The sequence below is a fragment of the Serinus canaria genome, chromosome 21, assembly GCF_022539315.1.
Source record: "Serinus canaria isolate serCan28SL12 chromosome 21, serCan2020, whole genome shotgun sequence".
NCBI lineage: Eukaryota > Metazoa > Chordata > Aves > Passeriformes > Fringillidae > Serinus > Serinus canaria.
Window position 1 is genome coordinate 5832354 of NC_066334.1, and position 14980 is coordinate 5847333.

Sequence of the window (14980 nt, forward strand, 5' to 3'; positions counted from 1 at the left end):
GGCTTTGGAGAGGCTACAGTGAGTGTGTTTAATCTGCTTAGGAAGTTGCTCCATTTTGGAGGGTTATTCAGATTTCCTGTGATTTTAAAATATTTCAAAATGCTTTCCATATTCTTTCAAGTCCTTTTTCTTGCTTTTCTTCCCTGCTTTTCCCAGCTTCATGAAAAAAAGTTGGTGTATTCTGCAGAAATCTTCACATGTAGATTTGTACCTGGACTGTGCTGGAGTTGAGATGAACTGGGTTGGTGAGGGGCTTGGAACACAAGCCCTGTGAGGAACAACTGAGGCAGCTGGGGTTGTTTATCCTGGAGAAAAGGAGACTCAGAGGTGACTTTATTAATCTTACAGCCCCTGAAAGGTGCCTGTGCTCAGCTGGGGCTGGGCTCTTTCTCCAGGAGCTGACAGAACCAGAGCACACAGCCTCAGCTGCACCCAGGGAAATTCAGGTTGGATGTTGGGAAGAAGGTTTTTACAGAAAGGTGACAAAGTTGTGGACTGGCTGCCCAGGGAGGTGGTGCAGTCCCCATCCCTGGTGTGTTTAACAAAGCCTGGATGTGGCACTGGATGCCAGGGTTGGGTTGGGGTGTTGGGGCTGGGTTGGACTCGGTGGTCTTGAAGGTCCCTTCCAAGCTGGGGATTCTGTGAATTCTGTGAAATTTTAGGCTGGGTTCTCAGCTCAGAGTAACTGCTTCAGTGTCTGTAAAGAAAAAAGGATATTGGGCTAGCAGCAGTCAGGGAGGGAAGCTTTACCCAGAATTGATGAAGCTTTTGACTTGTGGAGTTATTTCACTCTTTTTTAGCCCAAATGGCTGTGCTGGTTGTTCACTTGCAGCAGGAGGCTGTGGGCATGTGGGGACACTGGGAACACCAGCCCTGTGTGGGGCTGGCTCTCCTCCAGGTGCTTTGGTGTGATGGTTTAACCACTTGAACCATGCTCCCAGTGTTCTGTGGAACTTTTTGTTCTCTGCTGTTTTTGAAACCCCAGTTTTTGGTGTCAAGGACCTGCAGCTCTGGGCTCAGCAGGGCTGGCAGGGCAGCGTGTCGAGCTCCTCGCAAGAACTCTTCGCTGCCTTGCAGGGAATGAACTGGCCTCTAATTTTCATGTTGCTTTTACCAGGCTACATTTTAGCTAAAAATGGAAGCTTGTGGCAATGCAGATCTTTTTTTCATGAGTAGCTTGTCTGCTTTTGTCCTTAAATGAGCTCCATCTTTAAGGTAGAATTGAAAATATCTCCGTTGCCAGGACTGCGTTCTGCGAGCATCGCAGGGTGCATTCAGCATCCTCAAGTAGAAACTTTAACCCTTTGAAAAATAAACTCAACTTTTGTGGAAAAGTTTGCTGTTATGCTTCCTTCCTCTTCTTTCAGGCTGGTTAAAGTGGCTTTTTTTGTTGTTTTGTTTTTGGTTTTGTTTTTTTGCAGAAGGCATATGAAATCTGCAACACCTCTCCTGCATTAATGAGGTTGCAGCACAGGACAGTAATGGTGTGTGCTTTAACCTTTGCTGTTGTGTATTCTCTGTGCTCTTAGTGCACCAGCATAAATTTACTTGTTTACATTTCAGGTAATTCTTTCAGAATTTCATTAAATTTCATTACCTCTCCAGTTTTTTTCCTGTCAAGACTTGTGAAAGTTGACTGGACTTGCTCTGTTTTCAGAACTTAAAATGGTCATGTCATGGTTTTGTGTCTGGGGAGTGGAGTTTGGCCTCTAAGTGTGAGTTACTGTTCATGTCCCAAAGTGTGTTGTTCTGGCAGTAACAAACAAAACTGCTTACTCTGTGATGGTTTCATAATCACAGTATTAAAATGTTTATCTATAAATGAGCTTGGGTGAGGATGATCCATATCCTAAGTAGCTTAACCTCCCTACCAGACACTGAAGTGGTTTGTAAATTCTCCAGCTAGTAGTGAGCTGTAAAATCAGAACATGGATTTTATGAGATTTCAGTTGGAAGTGTGTGCAGTTTTAGGCTGGCTTTCTGATTTAAAGTCATTTTGCTTCACCTTCTTGCTTGGTGCTCAGGATAATCTCAGTTGTCCTCATACAGCAGCTTTGAACACTGAGGGGTCCCCTGGTGTCACCCCCAGCCCTTGTCTTGGTGTGTGACAGATCCAGATCCAGGTGTTTGGGGTGTAGAAGTGCTTGTCAGTGTTTCACATCTTGGGGTGAACTGAAATATTGCTTTGTGCTGCCTGGGGAAAAAACTGTTCCAAAATCTCTTACATTTTTGTCCTTGCTGCAAAGCCAGTTTGTTAAAGCAGTGCAGCCCAGGCAGTGTGTGAGAGTTGCTGGATGTGTCAATTCTTTCTGTACTTTGTGATACCATGAGTGATTTCAAGTTGTAACTCTTCCAGAAGAGCAGTGTGCTCTCCCTTGAGCTCATTAGTAGGAGGTTTATGTAACTTCTTCTGATAAAATAGATATCATGATATTTAACTGCGCTTAGAAGGCAAATGGAGCTCAGGGACAGCATTGAGCAGAAATAATTCCAGGCTGTTGAAAATGCTGGTTTGGGGAGGGGCACTTCGGAGTACAGTGGAAATGGGATGAGTGAGACTGTATCTTCTAATCCTAAATTCTCTAACATGGACTTCTCCATCACTAGGGCAATGAGAGAATGAGCTCAGGATTGCAAGAATTTTTTGAGAAAAGAAGGTCAAGATGAGCTTCTTGACACAAACTCATCTTTTGGTTGCGTTACAGTAAATAAAACTGTGCCCATTTCCTTCGTGAAGGCAGGCCAGCTGCTCAAGTTAGCTAACAGAAATACTCGGCACTTTAGTAGTTTAATTTCTGTTAGATTTGTTGGGAAATCGGTGCTTTTTTTTGGTAATTACATTAATTGTGGTTTTGGTGTCTTTTTTTTTCCAGAATTTACATGTTTGACAGCAGAAGTTGGCTTTCTACTGTAGTGAGAGAAAATGTAAGTAGAGAAAAAAGTTGATTTTTTTTTCTAGTCCTTGAGAAACATCCTATTTTTAAAAAGTGGTTAATTCAGATTTTTGGCTGTTCATCTGTGCAAACCTAAAGTCCATGTTTTCTCCTTTAGCATGTGTATTCTTGTGTCAACAGGAAGGATTTTAAAATGGCCAGGAAAGCTGCTAAATAATAGATGTTAGTGCCTGCCTCTGTCAGAGAGGGAGCTGGCAAAGCAGAGGGAGACCACAGATGAAACTGTTTCATCTCAGTGGGGCAGGGAACTGTAATAAATAAAATGATGAGAATAGTCATTCTCTCATGAATGAAAAATTACTTCTCCACCATGTTTGACAAAAAAAGGCCAAATTTCTTTTGAGCAAAGTGGCTCTTGTCAGAGTGTTCTTTTCAATGTGTCACTGTTATTTAAATAGAACCTAACAGTTCCAGAGTTTATATTCTGTGTAATTGTAATTATTACTATTGTTCTTGGAGCAGTAAAATCTTCATTACCTTCCAGGCTTTAGCTTGAATGTCTGTGAGGAACATTGCTAATTGGCCAAGCATTTGCTGAGTTAAATATCCAGTTTTAATAATTACTGGATATTTACTGGTTTTCCAAAGGCAGGCAGCAGGCTTTATTCCTCTGCCCTTATCTCCCTCTGGATCCAAGGGGACCCTGAATTTTATCTCCAATTTTAGTTCATATAAACCAGAGAGAGAACACCTCAAATTTGTTCCACCAGCAATTCTGATCTCACTGCATTTCCCACAGAATAAAAGAGAAACAAGGAATCCATCTGTGCTCCTGAAAACAAAAAGAACCCTCAGCTTCTCAAAGGCAGCGTGACGTCAGCTCACTGTAACTACCAGGGAGTTGGGGATAATTCCTTTGTCATTGTGCAAATGTCCAAGCTGCTGTGCATGGTGCTAATAGGATTTGTGGTATCTGCTAGATTAGCACAGCTTCATTTAATCAGCTGTCCTGCTCTGGGACTGTCTGCTGGCCATGCTGGCAGCTCCTTGTTAAGGCTGCAAAGTTTGGGCTCTGCTTTTGAAAATATTTTGCTTTTCATCCCTGTTGGAGTAATGGGTATTGGCAGGAAAGAGGTTGGGGAAACAAATGTCAGCCAGGCTGTTCATGGCAGGAAAGGGATTTGCTGAACCTCCTTAGAAAGTTACTGTGCTTGAGTAAAATATGAACAATTTAGTTTAAACTCTGTGTTACCAGACTTTGCATCCACAGTGGCTTGGTGGGATTGTGTTAGGCTGTGCTAAAAATACCTTGTGGCAAGCAAAGTTTGACCAGCAAGGCATAGAAATCCAAAATATTTGACTTAATGATAGCTGTGATTTCAAATGTGGTTTTTTTTCTTTTAATCTGTAGAGATTATTGTCAGGACACAGGGTGGAAAACTCCATCCTTTTTTTTTTTTAATAGGAATGGTGTAAGAAAATTAAATAAAGAAATTCTTAGTAAGCATTGCTACCAGCAAAAGAATTTCAGAGAGGAATAATATTTAACAGTGTTTGGATGAGTTGTATCCAGCTCTCAAGCACCAGGCTACAAATAAATGTGAGGGTGTTAATGCTACCTTGGTTTCAGGAACTGGATTTAGTTGGATTTGCACTTTGAGCTGTGGAAAGGACACTGGAGCTGTTGCAATGAAATGAGTGAATTTGAGTTCTTCCTCAGCCTTTAAATTCTTCTGTCACTATTTTCTGAGCAGTGAGTGAATGATTCGTATTCTTTAAATAAGAATTAGTCCACTGGGATCCTGAGTACATCTCCATTTGCAGGAGGCACATGGAAGTTGTGGAAGGCTTCCTGCAGTTAAAAAATTCAGAGCAAAGCTGTTGGACACATCTGACTGGACCTTCCTAACTCTCCTCTTACACAGGAATACAGCTCATGGTAGAGTTAGAGAAAAGCAACCACTGAGCTGTTCCTGTGACATAAATGATGGGATCAGTCCTTTGACACAGCTGAATTGTGGAGTTTTGTTGTGTATGGAAAGTAACAAACCAGGTAAAGTCAGATTATTTTCCTGCAAAGTGACTCTTGCATGGGTACCTTGTCAGAAATGAGGGGCTGGGAGCAGGGAGTGCCCTGAGGGGCACAGGTTGTTATCCAGCAAGGGGAGAATTACCCACAAGGTGCACTGGTCAACAGGATTAGGGGAAATAAGCTTAGACCAGAGACACTTAAGCACTTCAGCCCCTGGGAAGATCTTGAGGGGGTTGAAGAAAGTGAATGTGTTTATTCCTGAGAAGCTGCCTGCAGGGACACACTGACACAGTCCAGAGAAAGTGAGGTAAGCAGGAGATTGGCTCCTACCTGTTTCTGCACAGCTCTGGGGGAATTTGGGAAAAAGGAGTGTGGAACTTGAGGAGTGACTTTTTTTCTTGATTTGGAAATGGAGTGACTTCTTTGAAAATTCCAGAAATAGGATCATCATCCACATCAAGCTTACAGATTCTGCTAGAAACCCTCTTGTAAAACAGGGTTAAATGCCTTTAGAACATGCCAAGAAATAAAAATCTATTTCATGATACTCAGTTGTGCTTGTTTGTGATGAGCAGAGACTGTTCAATATATGGCCCCTCTCTGTAATATAAATAAATCAGTATAAAATTTCCCATCTATCAAGAGTGAGAGTGGATAAAAGCATTTTCCCCCATACATCCTTCTGACCTTACCTGATCTCCTTAGTCTTTAAAAGATACTTTTTAAAATACATTACCACTAAGCTCTGATTTACAGTATAGCTGAAAAGGACATGGGAGGCTGAAACCCTTCTTTCCTCCCACAGATCTCAAATTTCTACCATAAATTCAACTGTCTAAAACTCAGTATAAAAGAAATAGTGGAACAGCCAAGCTGGTTTGCTGTTTGTCCCATAAATTTTACAGTTTGCTTCAGAGAACTCCTATATTTTAAAGCCCTTGGCTGCTGTAGGGTTGTCATTTCCTGAGTGAGTTCAGTCCTGTTGGCAGGAATTAGCACTTCCTGTTGATGTTGAATCAACAAAGACTACAAAGAGAATGTGGAAATGGGCTTTAAACAATTCCTATGGATGCTGACAGAAAGGCAGTTCAGAGTTTGGAGTCGCTTGGAATGCATAGGGGCTAAGTTGGAATTCTCAAAGTGGATCTGTCTTCAAGGTGGGAATTTAGATGGATACAAGATGGGAAAATGAACTTTCTTAGTGTGATTTTCTTCCTAGGATAAGGGTTCAGCTCCTTAGGCCTCTCTCTGTTCCATGCAAAGCTTTGTTTCATTTAAATGCAGGAGAATTCTCTCTCTGTGCACAAATTCTGCAGCAATAAATGGGTGCTATTTTAAGGAGAGCATATCTGCCCTGACTGACGTGAGATTATTCCTCCTATTGTAGTTTTAAATAAAACTGCATGTGAAATCTTCAGTGTAGTTCCTTGTACCTGCAGCTGGAATTCTTGGTGTCCTGAGTCTTTATTGCAGTCTCATCAGAGAGTTGCTGTGACCTTGGGCAGAACACCAAAGTTTTGGAATTTCTTGCTCTGAAGAATAGGAGTGATAGCATCTCTGAATTCTTTGTCTGGAGTGGTCAGTGTTTGCTTAGTAGGAAATGGTCTTAATATATTAACTCAGAATGGTAGAACTAGAAATGAAGAAGCTGAAAGATCTGAAAAAATCGCAGTTTTTTCTTAAATTAACTCCTTTGTGACAAAAGCAGTGCCAGTAGTGTTTCACCAGGTGTGTGAGCTGCCCAGGAGCTGCAGACATGCTGAAAATTCTGACAGATGTCCAGCCCAGAGTGTTTGTCTGAGATGTAGAATGAACAAAACATCCTGAGAAAACAAAGAGCACTCCAAAGAAAAGCAGGATAATGAAACACTCAGGATGGGTTTTGTCTTAGCTGGATTTTGGGCTGAGCTGACCAAGCAATCTTAAAGGGGCTTAGAGATGACCCTGGAGCCAGAAGAGAGAAGGAAGAGACCCAGTTTCACAGTGAAGTGAAAGGGCCTTGAAGCTCTGTGAGTGGAGGTTTTGGGAGAGAAGCCAACTAAAATTCCTTTTCTAAGATACTGTGGGTTTCAGAAAAGAGGAAAAAATGGTAAATGATGCTGTGACAAGATCTGGCATCTGTTCCTAGAGGTTTCCAGTTTGGAGTAACTACTATGGAGAGAGCTACAGCCTGTCTGGTTATGGGGGATAGAAATATTTAGGGAATGTTGAAATCTAAACTGTTTTGAAGCTTCTTTTAACAGTGATGTTTGTTCTACCACTCTAATTTACCTTGACAGTATGTTCTATGTTATTGTGGCTGCATAAAAATTTGGAAGTTAACCTCATCTTTCTCCTTGGGAAGGGCTTTAAGAGGAAAACAAACCTCACATGCTTGTAAAGATAAATAAGCTGATTAAATCTCAACAGAATAATATGTAAAGCTGCTAGCAAAGCATTTCCTTTATTTAATGGTAAAGGGTCAATTCTGGCTAAGAAAATGTTCTAAAATCACACATTAGCAGTGTTAATTTATAAACTCCAGGTGTTCTGTGTAGTATTTGAAATTGGAACCAATTAATCTTGTTCTGCAATAAAAGATAAAATTCATCAGCGTGTTTCTTCAGCATCTTCCATTGCTATCAAGCTGCAGAGATTTTAAAACAAAAAGTTAAGGAACAGCTGAGTTGGGGATGTGAAATGCTGGAGAAAATGCCAACAGCTTCTTTCTGGAGCAGAGATTTCAAAGATAAGTTGTGCATTGAACAGGAAATATCCGTATGGTTGTGATATTGGGGGAAGCTGAGGTGGTTTCAGTGGCTGTGGTGTTTCCTAGAGCCTCTGTCTTGCTGGCTCTATAAAATAGCTGTAATTTGGTGCCTGTGGATGCTGGGGAGACAGAGGCTTAGAGGGGAGAGGTGTCTGATGGATGTGGTTTCTCAAACTCCTGCTCTCAACTCAGCAAACAATCCCTGGTTTTACTCTGCCAGCACGTTCCTGTTGCAGTCTGCTCTGGGATCTCAGACATTTTAGCAGTTACCAAATAAAACCTTCTACATTTGGGAGTGATCTCCTTTCCTCCAATAGCAGAACAAAATTTTTCATACCTGTGATGTTGCAGACAGTTCTTAAAGCATTTTGCAGGTGCTTGTGTCAGTGTAAATCCCTTTTCTTTTCTGGGAGGATTCCTTGCTCTGGCCTGAAGAGCTGCAGGGAAGTTGTGACTTCCATGTCTAAAATTGGTGTTACCTGCTTACTCACTCTTGGACAACTTAAATTTATACAAAAATGAATCAGAACATGAAAAAAGGGGGAGAGAAATAAGTCCAAATTGTGTTTTATTTCCTGTGGCTGGAAGCAAAGCACATCCATCTGTGCCAACACCTTACACTGAGGAGATTTCAGACCCACATTTCCACCTGAGCTCCTGTGTTTATAAATCAGTGCCATTTTTTTTTCAAGTTTGAAGTGGTTGAAAGGATTTGTAATTTTAAATTCTTCCTTCTAATTGTCCTGCTTGTGACCTGTTTTTCAGATTTCTGGTTGTTTCAGAGGTGGCAGTGGAGCACACCTTTAGCACAGGAAAATGAGCGAGCTTGATCAGTTACGCCAGGAGGCCGAGCAGCTGAAAAACCAAATCAGAGTAGGTATTGTGCCTCAGCACAAATGAATGGGTCCTGAGCAGGACAGAAATGATGCCTTAAATGTTTCCCCAATGTCAGAGTTAATGAAGAAAGGGCAAGCACATGTGGCTGCTTTAGAAAATTACTTTTTTGGTCTTTTATATTTCCTAGGAAATAATAGTTACAGAAGCAATGCACAAAATTGCTGATGAAAATGAATGTTTACTGATGTTTGTCTGAGCTAGGGCATAACTAAAGTTAAAAAAAACTGCTGGAAATAAGGTCAGTGATAAAGTTTGTCAGTAAGTTCTTCAAAACCTCTGAGGTTGGAGGCTGCACAGCCTCTCTGAGCAAGCAGTTCCACTGCTTGAGTGTCTTTGTGGTGCATTTTCCATGTTGCCTTTCTTCCAAAAGAAGAAGAAATTTCAAAGTGAAATGCACAATGTGTGTTGACAGCAGGCAGTGTCTTATGGTAATGCTGCTGTTAGGATGGGTCCTCTCTGGGTGACAAGCAGAAATGTTCTCTGAACCTTGGGGGCTTAAACAGAGAAAGAAATGTACAGAGCTCCATCCAATTTCTCTAATTTCCTTCTCTTGCAGGATGCTAGGAAAGCATGTGCAGATGCCACCCTGGCTCAGGTAAGAGTTTCAGAGTTTAACAGGAATTAAGAAAGTGCCTCCATTACAAAAAGAAAATGTAAAAAGGTGACTGCAAGTGAATCTGGGTTTGCCTCCTGTAGCAATTTTTTTTTTTTTATTTTGCCTTTGGGTGTTTTCTTCCAGAAATAAGTATATGTTTGTCCAGTTCCTGAGAGCAGTAGCCTTGAGCAGAGATTTCTTGGAGTGACTCAGGGCATATTTCTGCTGCTTAATGGAAAATAATGCTCTGCCCTGGAGCTGGGAGCAATACTGTTGGTACCCTGCTAATCAGAACCATAAGGCCTGCTGGGGTTAAACTTCTTCAGTGTCTGCCACATTTATCTGTGCAGCAGGAGAAAACCCAGATCAAAGGTCTGAAATCCTAGAAGTCTAAGAAGATATGACCTAAAGAAAACAATTTTTGGGAGTGTTTGTAAATGCAATAGGCTGCTTGTGTGGTGTCATAAAGACTTGGTACCTAAAATGACATAACTTGTGAATGGGCAGTTGAAAACAAATCAGAATTGTGTGTGTGGGACTGTGGGAGCTGTGTATGAGGTGTTAGTTGAGAAGAGTGAAGGGAAGAACTCAGTGTGTGACCCTTTCCTGTTTCAGATCACAGCCAATATCGACCCCGTGGGGAGAATCCAGATGCGCACCAGGAGAACACTCCGGGGACACCTGGCCAAAATTTATGCAATGCACTGGGGGACTGATTCCAGGTGGGTACAGAGCTGGCTCAGTGGCTCCACTGCTCTCTAGAAAGCTGGGGGTGCACAGGCCTTGGGACCACATAGAATTAATAATTCTGAGAGAACTTGGGCACCTGGGAGGAGTCAGAAACACTGAACACCACAATTTTCCTCCATGCTGTTGTAATCCAAGTCTACATTTGATGCCAAAATCCCAGTCCTTGTCTACTGAAAATACAATAGTGGTACCACATGAATTCTGAGGAACTGTGGAAATAAAGTAGATGCCATTATCAGTTGTCTTTTTTCCCTTTCCTGTTAATTACTGATTAATTTAAAGAGAAACTAAATGCCACTGGTACCAGCTGCTTTCATTCTCTTTTCTTTACAATGTTCATCACCAAGGTGTTCCTTGGCTGCCCACAATGATTGTGTTTCCCTGCTGTTTCCTCCCTAGGCTTCTAGTTAGTGCCTCCCAGGATGGCAAACTTATAATTTGGGACAGCTATACTACAAACAAGGTAAGGCCAGCTGATCCATTGCTCTGTGATTCACTTGTGAAAGCAGCAGGAGGAACTTGCCCATCATCAGTTTGGCTCTTTTGCTTTCCTAGTCCTAGATCCAAAATTGGAATTCTCTAAAACAATCAAGTTGGATGTAAAGAACACAGCAGTGTCTTCAGTGTGGGAAAATGTGCTCCACAAATGGAGAACAAGGAAAGGCTTCCTTCTAAAGAGTGTTCTGATAGTGCAGAAAAGTGATTACCAGAGAGCAGGCAGTGATGAGCATCTTGCACCAGGAGGGGCAGAGATTTTGGCATAGCCAGGTTAATTTGTTGTCTGCAGTGAATCCTGAAAGACCTGACATGTTCTAATGAGTCATCACTTCGTGCCTGCAATCACATGAGGCAGTTCAGGACTACTTTTACTTTCATTTGACAGTGATTGGTATTTACTGATCATGGCCACTGTTCCAGGGCTGGCAGCAATTCCCACATAGCTCCTTGTGGTTAAGTTGACCAGAGCTGCTTGAATCTGGTCTGGTGCATGGAACTGATTTTTTTCTGAATAAATTTTCCTAACTTAGCTCTTTGTAACATTAAAATCAATGTTACAGTGCATTGGAGCAAATGGCATCACTTTAGTTAAAAGTTAATCTAATGTGGTTTGCAAATTAAAATTAAACCCTCTCATTTTTACCTTCATCCTCATCCTTTGACCCCAGCCTGCAGGTAAATGTCATCTAAATTACTGTGACTACTGCAGGATGGTAAAATCATCACTGCATCCATGATTTCTGTATTGATATCTTCAGTTCCTACATCAGTGCTAATTAATCCATGCAATATTCCTTTGGCAGTTCCAGAGCACACTGGAAGTAACACAGTGTTGTCCATCAAATTGATCTTTGCCTAATGATAAAATAAAACAGCTCAAAGTGAATATTCCAAATAGTAGAGACTATTGGAATATTCTAGACATCTTGGTAGACTTCCAAAAATGAACTGGTTGTGGTTTTAGGACAGGGTTGGAGTTTTTTTAACTGCTCTTTGCTGCAGGACCACTGATTCCTGGCTGTTCCTCTGCTTCTAATGAAATTTTTCCTTAAGAAATTCAGACATGTTGTTAATGTTACATATGTCCAAGGGCACCAGCCTTTCCTAAAGACTGTATGAACAAACTGAAGGGATGAACACAATGAGTTAACAAGACAGAACAGGTTTAGCTTCTATAATTATCTAAAAAAAGTTCTTTGAGCAGAGAATGACAAGGAAGCATGGGGTAGTTATTTAAATGTGAAGCTTGATTGCTTGCAGTGGGTTTCCAAAGAAGGATTTAAGTGGCAGTGGAAGCAACGATTTCCTTACTTGTTCATTCACAGCATCTAAGCCTGGAATTGGCAGTTTTGCTGACTGTGCTTGGAAGTCAATATTTTCCTGAACCTATAATAAACCAATAGTAATCAGAGCACTGCAATGAAATCATTCACTTTGGACCAAAATTGCTGATGAAACTGGATTCAGGAAAAGCAAATCTGAGCTTTTATTACGTCACTGCTTGTTCTGACATATGCAAGTTACCCTCAGAATAGTTCAGTACTCAAACAGCTGTTTTATTCTTGCTTCTCTGCCAAAAACATGATGCCTGTCTTGAGAGACAGGTGAAAAACTTCCTTTTGGATGCAGTTTCTGCAGCTGAAGGCCATACCTGTGTGTGTTCCAGGTGCATGCGATTCCCCTGCGCTCCTCCTGGGTCATGACTTGTGCATATGCTCCCTCTGGGAATTACGTGGCTTGTGGTGGGCTTGACAACATCTGCTCCATTTATAACTTGAAAACTCGTGAAGGGAATGTCCGTGTCAGCCGTGAGCTCGCTGGGCACACAGGTGGGTGCTGCTCAGAGTTACCTCAGCACAGTGAAAATGAAAAAAAAAAATCCTTTCAATATCATTTCCTAATAACAATCTACTTCTTTTCTCAGGCAGGAGCTTAGCTGCAGACTGCTTGGCTTGAAATGCTTTTAAACAGTTTTTCAGCTGTGAAATTGAACAAATCTTGTAGCTGGAAGTTGATGTTTGCAGGTTTTCATATTTTCTGCTGTAGTTTGAATTCTGTGCTTTGTGAAATGGAGGTGGTTGGCAGGCAGGCTGATTCTGTGATTCTGTAATTCCACTGATGGTTTGGCAGATGGGATTTCAGGAAAAAAGATGCTTCAGAGCATTCAGATGAACTTCTTTGATGCTGCTGTTGGGAAATATCCAATGTCCATGCTCAGGTCTTTGTACTGACCAGGAATGCAGTTTATTTTTCTCAGTGGTTTGATACAGTGGAGGTCATCAGCATTTGTTGCTGTGAGACTGAGATGCACTTAGAAAGTTGGGTGTGTGCAGTGCAGGCTCACTGGGATCCTGCCCGCCTTGGCCAGTGGATTCCACACTTCTTTCCCCATCCCTGTGGTTGGGTCAGGGTAGTCTCTAAAAATCCACATTTTATCCAAAACATTGCTGATTCCTATACCAAAATCAGCTGTTGCATTTTAGGCTTTCAGTGTATTTTGCTGCAGCTTCAGGAGAGGAGGAAGCAGTTTATTAGCAAACCAGTTTGCCTTTGAAGGGTGATCTCTGGCCTTATTTGTGCTCCTTTTGCTGTTTCCAGGCTACTTGTCCTGCTGTCGTTTCCTGGATGATAATCAGATCGTCACCAGCTCTGGCGACACCACTTGGTAAGCTGGGACATGGGGACAGCACTGCCAGGAAGGGCTTTTCTCATCCATTTTCTGTGCCTGAAGGAAACTTTGTCCTTCACAAACTTCATCATCACCCACAAGACTCTGGTGCTACTGCTCATATGTCACTTTGTGTGGTAATTCCAACCCTGTGAGCTTTGGCTGTTTCCTTGTGCCCATGTTCTGAAGAGCCTGAGCTGATTCTGTGCTAAAATGTTCTGAGAATTTTTGTCTTCCTGTAACTATTTGGCTTTTAGAAATAACTCTATTAGACTAATGATTTTCCTCAAAACTCTTTTTGTATTCAGTATTTATTACTTAAACAGTCATGTTTGGATATTTCCAATACAGAATGGAGCTAATGTTGTTATTCAGAAGAGCTCCTAGAAAATATTCTCCAGTGACAATAGCTGGGGTTTTTGAGGAGAATGTAGGTGTAGATCTTCATAAATACTGGCTTCTGAACTAAAAAGGGCCTCCATCTTTTTCTCATAGATTTTTCTGTTATATCTATTCCTTAAAAGCCTTGCAGTTCTCTCAAGCAGCAGCATTAAGAGCAGAGGCTGATAAATACCTGTCCTACACAATGCCAGTCTCTCTGAATGCCTGATTCTCAGAAGCTGTGGAATGTAGATGGGATTAAAACCAAAAAATGTTTCTGAGTATGTGTTGGTGTTTAGAGAACCCAAAAAACTCTAACAAAATGAGAGGGTTTGTAGAAATGATGCTCTTTGTAAGAGAACACAGCTGCTTCAGGAGTTGTGTAGTAATTCTGCAGCTGTCCTTGACATCACCTCAGTTCATCAAAGGACTTTATCAAAGTACAGGCATCTCTTGTTTACCTGGTTTGAACCTGCTGCTGATGGCTCTGGTTTGCTGAGAAATTACAGAAATTAAAAATCCCAACTTCCTAAATTGTTGAGGCTTCTTAAGGAGTGATAGTGTTCTTTCATCCTTTTAAACTCTTAATTATCACTGTTGTAGTGATTTGGCTGACTTGCAGCTTTAAGATCAGACATTATTCACAAAGTTACTCATCCTCTGGGAGTTTATAAAATGAGAAATGCTGGCTCAGCTTTTGCTGTGGCCTTACCACTGCTGCTTTAATTGGAGCTGTGGTAGTACTGGAGAGCAGCCATGGCAGAGAACTTGGGGATCAACTGCCCTCAGTGCCAGTCATCAGTTTTTTCCACTGCTTTTCAATTTAAAATCCCCCAGTGTTTTAAAATTTAAGGTCTTCTATACACAATTAATCTGCAACAGCCAAACCAAAAATATTTATTTCTATTGTCAGGATCAATGTTATTAATACTTGGAGTTTGACCTCAGCAGGGATGAAAAGAGCTCACAGAGGAGAACAGACATGTTGATTTTTGCACAAATAAGCTAAAACAGCCAAATAATTCAACCAGAAATGTTTCTTTCCATTATCAGGATCAGTGGTATTAATACTTGGGAGTTTTACCTCAGGAGTGATAAAAAAACCTCACAAAGGAGCACAGACATGTTAATTTTTGCACAATTAATTTTTGCACAGTTAATCTACAACAGCCAAATGATTCAACCAGAAATGTTTCTTTCCATTATCAGGATCAGTGTTGGTAATATTTGGGAGTTTTACCTCAGGAGTGATAAAAAAACCTCACAAAGGAGCACAGACATGTTAATTTTTTCCTCTTTAATGGTTCTTTGCAGTGCTCTCTGGGACATAGAAACTGGTCAGCAGACAACCACATTTACTGGGCACACTGGAGACGTGATGAGTTTGTCCCTTGCCCCCGATGCCCGGTGTTTTGTCTCTGGTGCCTGCGATGCCTCTGCCAAGCTGTGGGATGTCAGAGAAGGAATGTGCCGGCAAACCTTCACCGGCCACGAGTCGGACATCAACGCCATCTGT

The 14980-nt window shown here is 41.5% G+C and overlaps 1 protein-coding gene and 1 long non-coding RNA gene across 5 annotated transcripts in view; both read left to right on the forward strand.

Moving 5' to 3' along the window:
- GNB1 (G protein subunit beta 1) overlaps positions 1-14980 on the forward strand; it is a 37292-nt gene that overhangs the window by 15737 nt on the left and 6575 nt on the right. For all 4 annotated transcript variants that reach the window (XM_030231089.2, XM_030231092.2, XM_030231087.2 and 1 more), the window contains exons 2-9: positions 2874-2925; positions 8441-8548; positions 9129-9167; positions 9783-9889; positions 10317-10380; positions 12082-12244; positions 13014-13080; positions 14779-14980. In XM_030231089.2, coding sequence (XP_030086949.1) covers positions 8492-8548; positions 9129-9167; positions 9783-9889; positions 10317-10380; positions 12082-12244; positions 13014-13080; positions 14779-14980 — 699 coding nt within the window. In that variant the 5' untranslated portion in view covers positions 2874-2925; positions 8441-8491. The remainder of the gene's footprint in view (positions 1-2873; positions 2926-8440; positions 8549-9128; positions 9168-9782; positions 9890-10316; positions 10381-12081; positions 12245-13013; positions 13081-14778) is intronic.
- The window catches only part of LOC127060321 (uncharacterized), a 19847-nt gene continuing 4867 nt past the window's right edge, over positions 1-14980 (forward strand). Inside the window, exon 1 of the long non-coding RNA XR_007779231.1 lies at positions 1-511. This is a non-coding gene — a long non-coding RNA (uncharacterized LOC127060321). The remainder of the gene's footprint in view (positions 512-14980) is intronic.